The sequence below is a fragment of the Amblyraja radiata genome, chromosome 28 (genome assembly GCF_010909765.2).
Source record: "Amblyraja radiata isolate CabotCenter1 chromosome 28, sAmbRad1.1.pri, whole genome shotgun sequence".
Lineage (NCBI taxonomy): Eukaryota > Metazoa > Chordata > Chondrichthyes > Rajiformes > Rajidae > Amblyraja > Amblyraja radiata.
Window position 1 is genome coordinate 18,703,810 of NC_045983.1, and position 17,141 is coordinate 18,720,950.

General features: G+C 38.9%; 1 protein-coding gene across 3 annotated transcripts in view; it reads left to right on the forward strand.

Moving 5' to 3' along the window:
* Window positions 1-17,141, forward strand: part of ap2b1 (adaptor related protein complex 2 subunit beta 1) — a 172,398-nt gene that overhangs the window by 60,256 nt on the left and 95,001 nt on the right. For 2 of the 3 annotated variants that reach the window (XR_004416089.1, XM_033045970.1), the window contains exon 15: window positions 16,663-16,704. The exons of the other annotated variant lie outside the window; for it this stretch is intronic. Coding sequence is in view for 1 of the 2 variants with exons in the window: in XM_033045970.1 (XP_032901861.1) it covers window positions 16,663-16,704 (42 nt within the window). In the remaining variant the exon portion in view is untranslated. The remainder of the gene's footprint in view (window positions 1-16,662; window positions 16,705-17,141) is intronic. 3 annotated transcript variants of the gene reach the window in all.

Below are 17,141 nucleotides of genomic sequence, written 5' to 3' on the forward strand. Positions count from 1 at the left end.
TAATCTGTATACAAAATAGCAGCTCACATTTCTTTGCAGAATTTCAGGAATTTTAGTTAAAGCTATTCATTCAGGAAAAGATAACATGACAAAATCTGTGCTGGAGTTGCCCACTTTTACTGCACAGAATGTAAGCTTGAATATAGGATCTTGAATATAGGGTTGATTTGCAATAGAGGTCAAGAGAAGAATTTTAGGTTAACATTTTAAGTAGCAAACTAAATGTCACAATTAGCATAAAAGTAACTGGAGATTGTAAATTCCTCTGTTATATATGCTTTTGTTCTCGGTCCATTCAGCTCTTTTAATTCAATGGTTATGTACAGATTTTGATAGCTCATGCATTTTCCATAGATGTATTTCATTTTAGTAACATTAAGTTATTGACTTAACTTGTACTACCAGATTTAATACTCAATACATATAAGTGTTTGTTTTAAAACTAAACAAAAATGTTTTCTGCAGCAGCTTGTTTAGTGATATTGCTCAAGTGGTAGTCAGTCAGTCAGTCAGTCATAATAACGTACAAAATAACTTCTTAACTTATTTAATAATTCAGAGGCGAAAATCAATTCAGTGCTAAATTATGTGTAATTGATGCTGCTGGAAAACAATTGCTTAGTTGTGTATCCAAAAATCTAAGAACGTCGCGCTTCACATCTTCGCTCGCAGTCCACTGCCAATCGCATTTGAGGCCCAATAATAAACATTGCATGCCTCTGGTGGTAAATTTTCAATTGCATGAAGATGAGTGAAGGGACCTAATCAACTAATTAAGTGTCAAGTAATTAAGAACCACTCGGTTGCTCTGACTTTGTTGGCAAAGAGAAAAAGGATTGATAGTTGGCAGAATCTAGCTTTATAGATTGTGCAGAAGACATGACAGCTGCTGCAAGAAGTTATCCTTGATTTTTTTTCATTAATTACTTGCTATGAGCCATTCCCAATCTGATGATGGGTATACACTCACTTTGACATTTGTCGTAATATTTTTCAAATCAGATTGTAGACAAGCACCATTTAAAAAAAATCAAAGCAAAAAAGGTTAGAAAATGAACAGGGTTCAATAAATAATTTCCATGCTGTCTCTCCTGTGTAATATGTGCTGTGTGAGTTTTGTTTTCTCTAAGCAATTTAAGAATGGTTAGTTTAGTTGAGATTGGGCAGGGAGCTAAGCAGACTGTAGCTGGCATTAGCAACTAATCAATTAATGTAATACCTATACCAAGGATAAATCTATCCTGCCTTTTGAGGAGTATCAGGAACTTTGAGATACTAACCTAACACAGCGCATCACCTGTGCTATTAATCACTGATAGGATCTAATCTAGACCATGACCAGTATTAACTACCCCAATGCAAACGTTTTGCGATCTTGGAATAGTCAGGGTAATTGAAGTGTATTGAGTGCGTTTATAGGATTATTACAGGTGAAGAAGATCGTAAGCGTAAAGAATTCCTAAAATGTGAACAGTAGAACTCTTTGAATCCATATTTTTCTCACCTACCGAGGGAAAAAGAAATCTGTATTGGATCCAGTTCATGGGAAATAAATTGGACATGAATTTGATTTCAGGTGAGATCTTGTTAGAAGTGATCATAATATATTTGGCTTTAATGTATTCCACAGGAAGGGAGAAATTAAAATTGATGAAAATGAGCAAATGCAGCTTGTAGTTTAAGTGAAGTGAGCAGGGGTTGATAAAACATGTACTGGCTAATAACAGAATGGCAAGAAGATATATTAATCTTTGGTAGGTTATCAAGGCAGAGGTAACTTGGAATGTATACATCATAGATCTCCTGACCCTGGATGTACAGAATTCCAATCTTCTGCAACCTTCTACAAATATATACCTCCTAATTTCAGAACAAAATGATTGGATCATTATACTGTACTGATAACCCCCAGCTTAAATGGGATGGAGTAACTGAGGTAATAAGGGATGTGGTAAAAGAGCAGATGTTGCATCTTATAAAGTTGCACTTGAGAGATCTGTGAGGAGTAGTGTGACTGGTGGAGAAAGAAGAGTGCACGATAAAGTTGCAATGGGAGTGGTCCCTTTGGTATTAATCTCGCAGTTGATTTCTAACTTGTGTATGAAACATTTTATTTTAGAGCTTCAAAGTCAATGTGCACACAACACATACCTTCTGGTATAAACGATAGTATTTTTTGTTTTGCTTACATGCAGAATTCAGTATAGATTGCTATCGCTTGATGACAGTAATAAGGTCAAAATTTCACACGGTCCAAAGCCAAGGTCATACAGACACACACCGCGATAAACAGGAAGCTTAGCGCTGGAAGGGGTGGAGATGGAGTGGAGACAACTTTTTATAAGCCACAGATACACGGTTGTGAAGCTCATCGTACATTTAACATTACCGGTCGGTTATCTTTGGTACTGGAAACTACTGCTTACCGTTTTTTTCCCCAATGAGCCAATGAAATTCACCGGTCAGCACCGGCTACAACCTACGAGAACCATCGACCTCCTGGCAACCCACTGGGACCTGGCGACCCACCTACGGCACGAGAATTCTCGCTACTCTCCATGGCGGCTTCATTCTAGTCCCCGCTAATTTTTAAACATGTTGAAAAATTTGCGGCGACCATAATGAGGCTAGTTCCCAGAATGCGGGAACTCCTCGCGACCATGAAGGCGACTCCCCGGCAACTACCCGCGAACATGTGGCGATCATGTGGCGACTGCATATTCTCCTGCAGTCACCTAAATAGTTGCCTAAGTGGGACAGACCCATTAGGTTTTGTATTTTAAATCCTGTTCAGGCTATTCAAATGAATGGCGTTTCTTTTAAAGATCTTTGAGTATGTTGGGCCTATAGATTTAAATTATAAGAAATGCTAACTAACTTTGAATTGGAAAAGGTTGAAAAATATTGGTAGTGTTCCTAAATGACATAAGCATTCAGCAGAGTAGACAAGATCGACTGAAACCTTGTAAATCTATCTGCCACTACCACCTCTGCATTGAATGAGCTACCAGAGTAGATGGTGGGCAGGCAGATTTACAATGTTTTAAAGGCATTTAGACAAGTACTATGATAAGAAAGGATTAAAGGGACATGGGCCTATAGAAAGGCAAATTAGATTAGTGTAGATAGGCATCATGGTCAGCCAGGACAAGGTGGGCAGAGAGTAGTGTATGATTCTAAAATCAAGGAGGCATAATTGCAATGAGAATTAGTTTCTCGGGAATAAAATCAGAAAACATTGTAACAAAAGAATAGAAATTTAGTAAACAATCTTGTAAAAGTATGGATTAAAAAAAACAAAGTGTTGAAGGAACACAGCGGGTCAGGCAGTATTTGTGGAGGGAATGCACAGATGACATTTCAGGTTAGGAATCCGTTTCTGGGAAGATGAGTTCAAACGGGTTTTTTTCATCCAAACCTAACTAACTGCCTAAGAGGAAAAAAAAATCAAAATAATTCTGCAATATGTATTATGAAACAATAGATGGTAATTATATCCAGTGTAATTTAACAGTGCTTTGGATCACAACAGTGGAGCTGTGACATTTAATGGATGAAAACAATGCACTTGACAATAAGAAGTGACTACTTAACTTAAGCCTTACAAACCTGTTTCTCTGTTACCAATGATAGATAATTTACATAATGTGACTTTAATGTCTCGGATCCTACTTTTACTAATTTGGTTTAAAAACAATGCTTTGTCTTCTTCTTTATCTTGTGGCTCTAATGTTGCTCTTTTTCTCCTTTCCTCTGTTCCTTCCTTGCTCATAACTTACATACTCTATGAATTGAGATGGGAGACGCAGAACGGGTAATGCACTTCAGTCTGTTACATCTTTTCCATCTCTGTTGCCATTTGTCACTTTTAGCAAAGCTTTGAGTCAGTCTCTTCAGCTACATACATTAAGCCTTTTAGATTTTTCTTCTAATTTGTTTTTATCCATTTTCACATCGATGTGCCACATCATTCTCTGCCCCTCGTCTGAGTGTGTGATCCTTGACTGTGTGATCCTTGACTGTGTGATCCTTGACTGTGTGATCAGGGTGCTGTTTGGGAAGTCTAAGACAATCCTAGACATGAGAATAAGATAGGCCAAATAGCCCTGAGAAATTATTTTTCCGCTCAATGGCGGAGCTATAATTAATTATCTGACTTGCATCAGTATCACTTGAAATTTACTTGAGCAAAAATATTATCTCCCTTGGGCTTTACATTTTCAGTTGATCCCTAACCTCAGCAGTTTTCAGAATTTTTCAGATTTCTTCCACTTTTTTATTGGTGTTTCTACCATTACACTTAAATAGCCAAACTTTACTTTTATGTCTTTTTAAGAGTAAACATTTTTTTCCTAAAACCCTTAAATCACCATGGATATCTTCATTATATCACTTTGTACTTTTGCACATGAGCCCCAAGACTGGGTGTTTACAATTGAGGAGATGATCACAGATTTGGGGAGACGGGGTGGGGTGGAGGTGGGGGAGATGTTGCTCCAGGATATTGGAGATCAGGATGAATGGTACTGATGAATGGTACTGCTGGAGATTAAAGAAAACATTTGAGGAAGATGGATACCACAAATCCAGGCAGTGCTTCAGTTCGGTTTGCCCCTGCATCTGAAGCCAAAATAAATCTCAGATTAAGAGCTGGTGTAATGTTGTCATGGGCCTCATGTGCATAGTAGAATTCTGTGCATGCTTACTTGTTGTCCAGCTTTCCTCTGCTAGTTTGTTCAGAATCTCTCATTTAACATGGATGGTAGGTAAAACCACATAGCGTGATAGAGCTTGTCCTCAGAAGATAGGAATTCACCTGTGCAAGAGATCTGTATGCCCAGTAGTGTCCATCTGCGAGGACATAACACGGTGATTTTAGATCTGAAAATAGTCCAGAAGTATACTGGTTTAATATTTTATTAACTTAATTTCTCTTCACAATTTGGGTAGGTATTTACTGTTAAATGTCCAATTTTGATGCTGATACAAGGTTGGACCATAGTGTGGGCTGTGATTAGAATGAACAGAGGCTTTTGCTTCCTTTATGACATAACTAATTCAATGGACAAGATCACAGTATACTGTGCAGTCTGGTAAAAAAGCAAATTATTCTTTAAATGGTGAGAGATTGCTGTTGGTGTTCACAGGAACCTGGGTGCCCTGGTACACGAATCACTGAAAATTAATATGCAGTTGTTTTCAGCATTTTCTGTTTACATATTCAAAACAGAGATTAATATTCCAGCAAGGTCCTGGGGGACTGTAGAGTAGATAATGTTATTTCTTTGTTTAAAAAGAAGAGTAGTGATAAACCAGGAAACTATATGTGTAGGAAGGATCTGCAGATGGCTCTCAAAGTATATAGATCAGTTACAGAAATGGGCAGAGAAATGGCAGAACTAGTTTAATCTGAGCAAATATGAGGTAGTACACTTGGTAGGTCAGATGTAAGGGGAAAGTATACTGTTAATGGCAAGGTGTACAGCATAGGTGTACAGAGGAATCTTAGGTTCCAAGTCCTTCGCTGCCTGAAAGGGGAGCTCGAGTAGATAGAGTGGTAAAGTAGGCTTATGGTACACTTGCCTTCTTTTGTCATGGCATTGTGTTCAAGATTCAGGAAGTCAATTTACATCTTTATAGGTCATTTGGTCAGCTGCATTTGAGTATTGTATGCAGTTGTTGTCACACCATTTACAGAAAGGATGTGGGAGCTTTGGAGAGGGTGCAGAATGCTGAATGCTGCTTGGATTAGAGAGTCTTAGCTGTAAGGTAAGGTTGTACAATCTTGGATTGTTTTCTCTGGAGCATCGGAGGCCATGGGGGAAACCTGATGGAATTATATAAAATTATGAGAGGCATAGAGAGGGTAGACGGAACCTTTTTTCCTAGGGTGGAAATGTCAAAGACTAGAGGACAAGGGTTTAAGGTGTGAGTGGCAAAGTTGAAATAGATGTGCAGGTCAAATTTTTTACTTGAGAGTGGTGTGTGCCTGGCATGCGCCATCAAAGTTGGTGTTGGATGCAGATACGAGGCTTTTAGGTAGGCACGTATATATGCAGAGATATGGATTACGTGCAGGCAGAGAAGACTAGTTTAACTTGGCATTATGTTTGGTACAGATATTGTGGGCCGAAGGACCTGTTCCTGGGCTGTACTTTTCTATGTTCTGTGTTCTGATAGGTGTTTTAGATATTAATGGAATCATGGAATATGGGATCGTGCAGGAGATGGTGTTAGTAGAAGATCAGCCACGATCATTTTGAATGGTGGATCAGAGACTCTTTTTCTGTTTCTTATGTTCTTAATCTACACTGCATAGATAATATTAACGATCAAGATTGACAATTTGCATTTAGGTTTACTATCCCTACACTGCAGAAGAATAAAACCAGTACACGCAGCACAGCTGCCATTACCCTGGCTGAGATTACCAACTTGTTGTAGATTGCATATTAAACCAAATGCAATGTTTTTTTTACATACAGTTTTTTGCACATAATCATAGGCAGTGATAGTTCAAGATACTGTAAACTCCCATTCTTATTTTAATTCATTATTCATTTTTTGTTGTGGGTTTTTTTTAGCGTTATCAAGGAAATTTAATATATTTTCGTTGCTATTGATTGGCTTTTGAGCATTAATTCCGGAGAAAGTGTAAGTGGGAAGTTAGTGGAAAAGGACTCTCAGGGTTTTTGACAAGTTCCCCGTGTCTTTGCATTTAAATTTGTTGCAAGTGGTTAAGTAGTTATGAATAGTACAACAGATTACATCCACATTCTTTTCCCTTAAGACCTGGGCTCTTCACATTGCCAAAGCTTTTCAACTAGTGGATGTATTACCTCCTTTGTTCCCACTCAAACATTTCTCCACCACTCTTCTGTTCTTTTCCCTCCTTGCCTGTTCCGTTGTTTTATCTCTTGCTCATTCTCACTGAATTGGTGCTTTTGTGGATCTATTATTACTTTAATTGAAAGGTTGTCCTGCACATTTATTATACAATGCATTCAGAAAGTATTCAGACCCCTTCACTTTTTTCACATTTTGTTACGTTACAGCCTTATTCTAAAATGGATCAAATTATTTTTATTTTATCATCAATCTACACACAATACCCCATAATAAAAAAGTGAAAACAGGCGTTTAGAAATTTTTGCAAAGTAATTAAAAATAAATATCTGAAATATCACATTTACATAAGTATTCAGACCTTTTACTCAGTACTTTGTTGAGGCACCTTTGGCAGCGATTATAGCCTCAAGATTTCTAGGGTATGACGCTACAAGCTTGGCACACCTGCATTTGGGTAATTTCTTCCATTCTTCTCTGCAGATCCTCTCAAGCTCTGTCAGGTTGGATGGGGTGCGTCGATGCACAGCTATTTTCAGATCCCTCGAGCGATGTTTGATCAGATTCAAATCCGGGCTCTGGCTGGGTCACTCAAGGACATTCACAGACTTGTCACAAAGCCACTCCTGCGATGTCTTGGCTGTGTGCTTAGGTTCGTTGTCCTGTTAGATGGTGAACCTCCATCCCAGTCTGAGGTCCAGAATGCTCTGGAACAGGTTTTAATCAAAGATCACTCTGTACTTTGCTCCATATAACCATATAACAATTACAGCACGGAAACAGGCCATCTCGACCCTTCTAGTCCGTGCCGAACACGTATTCTCCCCTAGTCCCATCTCCTAGCTCCGTTCATCTTTCCCTCGATCCTGACTCGTCTCCCAGTTCTTGCCACTGAAAAACATCCCTACAGCAAGATGCTGCCACCACCTTGCTTCACCGTAGGTATGGTATTGGCTAGGTGATGAGCGGTGCCTGGTTTCCTCCAGACGTGAAGCTTGGCATTCAGGCCAAAAAGTTCAATCTTGGTTTCAGCAGACCAGAGAATCTTGTTTCTCATGCTCTGAGAGTCCTTTAGGTGCCTTTTGGCAAACTCCAAGTGGGCTGTCTTGTGCCTTTTACTGAGGAGTGGCTTCCATCTGGCCACCCTACCATAAAGGCCTGATTGGTGGAGTGCTGCAGATATAGTTGTCCTTCTGGAAGGTTCTCCCATCTCCACAGAGGAACTCTGGAGCTCTGTCAGAGTGACCATCAGGCTCTTGCTCACCTCCCTGACCAAGGCTCTTCTCCCCCGATTGCTCAGTTTGGCCGGGCGGCCAGCTCTATGAAGAGTCCTGGTGGTTCCAAAGTTCTTCTATTTAAGAATGACTGAGGCCACTGTGCTCTTCGAGACCTGCAATGCTGCAGAAATTGTTTTATATCCTTCCCCAGATCTGTGTCTCGACACAATCCTGTCTCGGAGGTCTACGGACAATTCATTAATCGCTTGGTTTTTGCTCTGACTTGCACTGTCAACTGTGGGACCTAATATAGACAGGTGTGTGCCTTTCCAAATCATGTCCAATCAATTTAATTTATCACTGGTGGACTCCAATCAAGTTGTAGAAACATCTCAAGCATAATCAATGGAAACAGGATGAACCTAAGCTCAATTTTGAGTGTCATAGCAAAGAGTCCGAATACTTATGTAAATGTGATATTTCAGTTGTTTTTAATTACTTTGCAAAAATTTCTAAACACCTGTTTTTTGCATATTCATTCTGGGGTATTGTGTGTAGATTGATGATTTAAAAAAAAAAGAATTTCTTCCATTTTAAAATAAAGTTGTAACGTAACAAAATGTGGAAAAAGTGAAGGGGTCTGAATACTTTCTGAATACACTGTATGTTACTTTGAAGTCATTAAAGCACTGAAGTATGCCCCTTGGCATACCATGTACATGACCTTTGTGAATCTCATTTTCCGGTGCTTGGTCTGTAACCTTCTTCCCTTGGTGATTCAATTGCTCATCTAGTTACTACTTAATTGTTGTGAGATTTTTTGCTTCCCCCTCTCTTGGGCAGTGTGTTCCAGATTCCAACCACTCTGGCAAAATATTTCCTCCTCTGATCACATCTAAACCTCTTACCTCTTATCCTATCATTGCACCTCATAATTCGTATATCTCAATCATATCCCACCTCAATCTTCTCTGCTCCAAGTGGAAAATTACCCAACCTATCCACTCTCTCCTCATAACTGAAAAACTTCACCCCAGGTAACATCCTGATGAATCTTCTCTACATCCTGTCCAGTGCATTTGCATCCTTCCTCTGCTGTAACACTCAATTTTCTCTCTGTGGCCTAACCAATATTTTATATGCACGCAGCATAATTTGCCTGCTCTATGTATTGTGTCCTGGCTAATGAAGGTCTGTATCTTGTATCCCTTTATAACTACCTTAACTACCTGTGCTTCTGTTGTCACATGAATCCTTGAATGTGTAATCAAGATCTCTCTGGTTCTTTAGTATTTCCTTGCCCCTATCTTGTGTACATCCCAGCTGGTCCTCCCAGAATGCATCACGTTGCACTCATCATAATTCAATTCCATCTACCATTGCTTTCCTACCATCTTATCACTTTGGCAATATCATCCCATAGCCCTTACTCTCAGTAATACTTTGTAGAAGTAATCATCATGTTGTGGGCTGAGATTAGCCTGCACTGTACTGTGACAACAGGATGGGGGATAGCAGAAATGCACAACAATATCAGCACACGTTTAGTTCTCAGTAGAAGGGTAGTCCCAGAGAAGGCAAGCCTCAACATCTGTTTCCTGCTGAAAAGATAGAATATAAAATAGAAGTGACTGGATTTAGGTGGCAACATCATTAAATGTGAATGTTTCAATTTAAAGTGAATTTTAATTTATGTGAACTAAATTTTGAAATTTTTTTAAGCTGCAGTTCATGTTTAATTGGTTGAATAGGGTATAGATGTAAACATGGGGTCTCTTTCATCCAAACATCAGTATAAACAGCAATTATTTCTGCTGAGCTTTAATCTAGTACTGCTTGTTCCCATTTGAACTCTGGTCACAGGACATGTTAACATAAGTACACAAAGGAGGAGGAGGTAGTAGGCCACGTGGTCCTTTGAAAATACTCTCTTTCGATATAATCATGGCTGATCGGATTTTGACATCTGTTCCATTTTATTGTCTGATCCCCGTAAGCCTTCACTTTTCCAAGACCAAAAATTTGCGTCTCTCAATCTTGAATATGAATTTGGCCTTCACTTTTGTTTGGGCTGAAGAGAAAAAAATTGCCGCCTCATTTCTGTGAGGACCATTATTCTTTAAGGCTTTGTGGGCTGTTGATAAGACACAGTAATTTTAGGGGACAAGTAAAATCAGCCCATGTAGTATGAACCAAAACTAGTTGCTGTAATTCGACTTAGTTTTTGGGTGGTCATCTGCATATTTATTTTATGCTGTACATTCTTTTATTTAAACATCATTCTTTTATTTATGTCTCGCCATGTCCAGGGCAACAATATTCTCATTGTGTAGAAATGCTCTTTGAATATACCTATTTATATAAAATATGTGGCCTCAAGCATGTTGAGTGAAAACATCTTGCAAACAATTTGGATTAATTGCTGTCCCTATATTCTGATATTTGAAAAATAAAGCGCAAGAGAAGGCTACTTCAAGAATTTCTGGCTTTAACTTTAAATTCCTCCTTGTTGTCTCCTCTTATTTCCTTGTTTATCACCAGGACAAAAGTATTCTGATCATTTTAGTTTATATAATGAGTTTCCATATGTTCCCTCATCCAAAGATTTTGGTTGCTTCATCAGATTATTTTGCTTCCTTTTCCTATATTTTCATCTACTCTTATCTCTCTTCCTTTCTTCTCTTTCAGATATTCACTCTTTACTTATTGTCTGTTCCAATTGCCTTTGAGAAGGTGGTGATGTTTTTCCTTGAACCATTGCAGTCAATTTACTGAAAGCACTTCAACTTTGCTGTTATGTGGGCAGTTCTGGCATTTTGACTCGGTGATGATGAAGAAATAATTCATGTATGTTTGGAAGTTAGGCTGGCATGTCATTTGGAGAGGAAATTGAATGTTGTAGTTGGTTCAGTTCGTGATGCCCTTGTCCTTCTACATACTAAAGATTGTAGCTTTAGGAGTTGTGTTGAAGATACAGGAAGTTGATGCAATGCATTATATAGATGATACATAAGGTAGTGGGCAGGTGAGCAGTAGGCAGGTGCTATAGACCTGCACGGGAAGATAGACGCTCCCGCCCCCATGAGTCTCGGGCAGATGGGGCTCATCAGCCTGGGAAGGCAGTTCATCTATAAGAGGGAAAACTCTGATTTAAAACCTCCACTGCCTTGTGGCCATATCCAGTCATGGAAAAGGCTCCTGGAGTAAACCGCAAGAAAATCCGGAGTCGGAGCCCCTAAGGCAGTTCATCGTTGTCTACAACCTCTCTCTGGCAGCTCCTGCGACGGCGCTGGTGCCAAACTGTAATGGCCCTGCTGTTCCTTTGGATCGATCAGCGACGTGGAGAGGGGGTACGTGCTGCATGGGCAACAGCCTGTCCTCCATATGACATCGCCCAGGCTCGCATCCGACCAGGATGCATCACCCATGGTCAGTCATGACCGAGAGGGGCCTACTACTACTACATAAGGTAGCTGGAGCTGGAGAGATTAAATGCTTTTGGTCTATGAAATCATAAAATGCTGGAAATACCCAGCAGAACAAGTAGCATAATGACCAAGGGTCACCTGTGTGAAATATGCAGGCAAGTGTAAAATATACCATCTACCTGTGCCTTGCAAATGATGGCTACATCTTGTACCTAGAGCGTTTATGCAGTTAGTCCAATTGTTTTGGCCCATAGCGATAGCCAGAACTTTAATCAAGTGTCAATTAGTGATGATGCTGTTGAACATCAGTTTGATTGGCACTTTCTTCTTCGGGTATCTTACCATGTTCTATGTCGCTAATTCCTTTTTTCTATCTCAAACTGTTCTAAATTCTCTCCTCTTCAATTCTCTCCTCTACCACCTAGACATAAATTGGATCCTCTGACTCTAATTATGATAAACTATATTTTCTCACCCTCAAATTGACTGCAGCCTTGGATGTTTTAGACCCTTTGTCTTGCTGTTTCTCTGATCTCATAAATTTCCTCCACCCGAATGCTTGGATAATCAATGCCATCTTCAATTCTTGTATGAGATTTTCATACAAGAGGTCTAAATTCCTCTTCCTGGTTCTAATCTGGTTCAATTTTGCGATTTTACTTCCTTAATTAAATTAGCGGTTGAGTACGTTGCTGGGAAGGCCAGCATTTAATATCCCCATCCTGAATGCTTTTAAGTAGCTCGTGTTTTATCATCATCTTGAACTGCTGCAGTCTTACTGGTACAAGTTTTTCAATGGTGTTGTTTGGAAGGGAGTTCAGGATTTAGATCAGCGACAATGAAGTCCCAGTGGTATGGTTTCAAGTAAGGATGGTATGTAGTTTGGAAGGATGCATAAAATTATGTTGTCCGTATATGTGGCTGCCTTTGTCCTCGGTGGTAGAGATTGTGGGTTTAGAAGTTGCCGTAGAAGTAATATTGGCAACATTTCTGATGTGCATCTTAAATGCTGCACATTATATCTAAGTTATACAGGTAATGGGGAAATTAAATGCTTATGTTGGTGGATTTTGAGTCCATATCAAGTTGGTTATATTTTATTGGACAGTGTTGAGTATTTTTGGAGCTGTATGTTGGAGCTTGACAAGTGCCAAGTATCTCATCACATTCTTGATTTGTGTAGATGATGGAAAGGTCTAAGTTAGTCACGTGGTGAGTCATTCACTATGGGATGACCGGCCTCTGACCTGATTTTGTTTATGAGCCTGGTTGAGTTGCTGCATTTAAGATCAACAGATAATTATGACTGGGGACTTGATTTATAATAGTGCGTTTAACAATCAAGCATAGGTGATTAAACTCTTGTTTTGGAAAGTATCATTGGCTGATGCTTTTGTAATGCAAATGTTACTTGCCATTTATTAGTCCATGTCTCAGTCTGGTCATATCTTGCTGTATTTAGGCATGGGTTGCTTCATTTGTTTTGCAGTTGTGAATGGACGTGAACTTTGTACACAAGGATGCTGTGGATAATTTCACAATCAGATGGTAGGAAGGTAATTTATGAAGCAGTTGAAAATAATTAGGACTAGGATAATATTCTGTGGAATTCCTGCTGTGAGCTCATGGCGCCAAAGTGATTGATGTCCAATAACGTGAATTATCTTTGCTCACGCAAAGCATGACTCCAGCCACTGATGAGTTTTACTATTGGTTCATTTTACCAGAACTCTTATTGATATCTAGATCAGCCAAGCTCACATTGCATCTGGAATCAAGCTACTCATTCTTTGCTTTGATTAAGGCTGTAATGAGTTTAGGTTTGTGGTCACAGTCATAACAAGCACCAAATTGAGCATTGGTGAATGGGCAGGTGCTGCTTGAGGGCAGGTCAACAACATCTTTCACCTCTAAGCAGATGACCATGATAGACTGATGGAGTAGTAATTAGTATATTGGTATTTGCCCCGTTTCTTGTGAATAGACCAGACATTAACAATTTTCTACTTGGACTGATGAGTGTTGCAACTATCGTAGAGTAGCTTGACTATAATTGTGGTCAGTTCTCGAACAAAAGTATTTTTCTCCTCGGTTCCCTCTCCAAAACTCGCCTTAAAAACTCGCTCCTCGACCACATTTTTTGGTTGTCTGTTATAATATCTCAATATCTAGATGTGTGTTGTGTTTAATTATATTTCTATATAGCTCCTCGGACTTGTTTACTGTAACCATGTTGAATAAATGCAAGTTATTGTTCACTGACTCTAATGTTCGAATAGGTCTTCTCCAACCCATTAGATTCTGCTGTTTTCTGATACCAAATTGAATAAAGAGAGTAATGTGGCATATAATGCAATCTGCAAGTAAGCCAAGTCTCTAAATATAGTTATTTGGCAGTGCTGACTAGGTAATAGAGGGAGCAGTCCATTCACATCTGAATTATTCCCGCAATGACATTTTGCATAATGTGCCCTGTAAATCTGGTATCATATCGGAATAGTGCATAATTGTGATGCCGTCAAAGTTGCCTTTATGATTACTTCTGGTAGATGGCTTTTAAATGTTCATTCTACGGAGCAATTAGGACCAAGTGATCCTATTCAGCTTTACGCACCTTTGATCAATGATAGCATGTCATTGATGTACATCACTGTTCTCTGCTGACAGCCTTTATCTCTTTGAACAGTTCTTGAATACACATCAAGATAAATTTACTTATCAACATGTTATCATCTGTAATGTAATGTAAATAGGATGAGTCACATTGGGCACAGACTTCTTTAACATGGGATAATGAACATTATCATTTCATTAAGCTGGAAGCAAGTCTTTTCCTATATTTTGTCCCCCTCCTTTATAAATTGAGTGTTCATTGTGTTTGAGTAGCTGCAAGCATCTCTTTTGTTGAGGATTTCCTTTTGCATCGTAACCATTGTGACTTCAGTTTGCTTCCAGTCAAAATCATAATCATAGCACAAACATAATCTTATTCTGGAGCTTGTACAGACTAGATATTAAAGCAAACTTAATTCATACTCTTTCGATTTATGTAAGGGGGAAACTAGATAGACATGAAAGGGAAAGAAATAATACAAAAGGAAATACGGTAAATCTCCTGTAATTTGTTACATGGCGAATGAAAATCCAGATTTTTTTGATTTTTTTTTTAATGCTGCGTTCCCTCTCATTCCAACTGGGCCCCACCCCATTTGCCGTGCTCCTTCACACTGGTGGTTTAATTGTGTTATGTTATCCATTGAAATAGCATCCAGTAGTCTGGAAAAGGGCCGAAACGTGTCATTGTCAGTGTTTTACTGTACAGTTTATTGTTTAAGAACTGCAAATATTCAGGAGATCAGGAAGTATTTGTGGAGAGAGAGAAAGTCGATATTAATTTTTCAGTCAATAACCTTTCAACAAAATGGTGGTAGAAAGCCATTGGCCTGCAGAATTAACTCTGAGTCTTTCTGTATAGTTACTGCCTGATATTCTGAATATTTTTAGTTTTCTTTCATCGTGGTTGTTCTGGAGATTGATCTTAAGATTTACCCACTAATGAGCCACATTGCAGGTAAATGTGCACTCACTGTCAACACACTAGAATTTATTCATAGGAGTCATTATATTAAGCAGCGAACTCCAAGAGAAATATTGTTTATTGTTAACTTGTTATCACAGAAGTGCATTGGTCAATTTTCATGCCATATTCTCTGCTCTGGTCAAGCTGACGAGGAAACACCTCACATTTTCTGGGATATTTAATAGGAATTAAGAATCATTTGTATGTTGGCTTTGCCTAGCAAAATATAGCATAATCAGAGATTGAGTTGCATAACAAGATATTAAGTAAGTAAGTAAGTTTATTGGCCAAGTATTCACATACAAGGAATTTGCCTTGGTGCTCTGCCCAGGATTGCATCTTACAAGTCTGATCAAAGAGCTGCATTTTAAAGCGCGATTCAAATGAGAAAAGTGCAGGGTGACTAGCAGGAGAGATTTAGTGAAAGAGTTCCGGAACTTTGGAAGCCAGCCGAAGGGACAACTGGCAATAGTGGAGCACAGGAAATTGAGGAAATGCAAGAAACCAGAATTGGAGCAATTCCTGGTTTTCAGAGTTTTAAGGCTGGAGGAGATTACAAAGATCAAATCATAAGATTTGTTTTAAAAAGGATTGATCTTTCTAAATGTGAAGGCTTGCTGAACTGGAGGCTATGCAGGTCAGTGGAGGACCAGGATTTTGGTGGTCTGAAGTTTACAAAGGGTGTAAAATGAAGAGTCAACCAGGAAGACAATGGAGAAATGCAATCAGATCTGGTGATAACCATCAGAATGAGGAATCTGTTCTCAGGATGCCTCAGCACTTTGATGTTCAACTTTGATGGGACCAAATAAGTCCCTTCTAAAATTGTCCAAATGAATGACCATAGGCAGCATAAGAGTTGAATGGACTTGTACCTAATAAAATCATGTGGTCTGTTGTACAGAGAATCCTGGTGAATGTAAATATTTTGCAACCTTCATATGTAGTAAAACAATTCCATATAAATGTCATACTGCAATCCTTGGAAATTGAATTTAGGATCATTGTCATGCCAGAAATATGTTATGTTTTGGAACCAAAGTGCAGACTGGTTGCAGTATTCAATTGCTTTCTGAGAGGTTTGTTGAGGAATTAATTGCAGCAGAAACTAATAATCCAATTCAGCGTGTGTGTCAAGGTATGAGTGCACACAAACGCTGCATTGATCACATTTGAATTCATTAATAGTTAACCATCCTTGATATTGATCTTCCTATCTCACTCATTCCCAAATGATTCTAATCATTTTTATGGATTGGTCAACTCTATTGACCTGCTTGCTGAAAGTGCTGCCTGCTACTTATTTCCTTCTTGAATCTACTGACTGAAGACTTAATTGTGGAGACATGTAACAATATTTTACTTTTCCCCCAAACCCTTGAAAGTAGATGATAATAATTTCAACCTGAAGCAGATTTTTTAATTATCCCTTGATTTGAGAAATGTAATTTGATCAGGTTATAGCAGTACCCATTAGTTAGCTTATGAATGCTTTCCTCCCTTCTTCACCTGTTTTATTTTATTCACTTCTTACTTATTTCAATACTTGTGGTCCCATTGACGCAGGCTCTTTGTATTCTATATCTTTCAGCTTGGAGGAGATCTTGGTGGGCCGACCGGTGGGAGTCCTGCTGTGAGTTTTCCTCAAAGTCATGGATGGATTACGCTTAAAATTTGTGATGATTTAATAATTTCAGGAAATGAAATTAAAGTATCCCTCAAGCCTAAAGTAAAGATTTTAGTTGCAGTATGATTCCATTTGAAACTCCACCCCACTCCACTGGTAGTTTACCAAGTATCCCAATCTTACGGCTGTTATCTAGAATGTAAATCTTGTCAGATGTGCTATCTCTGCAAGAATTTATCATAAACACGAGAAAAACTATGTCCCATTAAATAGTTGTTTGCATTGCATAGATGATTTGATACAGAAACAATTCACAGACCGAGATGTTCTATGTTGATGCTTTTTGCCCCATATAACCCCTCTCCCATCCCTCTTCATCCCTTGTTCCTTATCCCTACCCTTACCAGCATTATCTACGAATCTCCTCTATCCCCAGTGTTAAT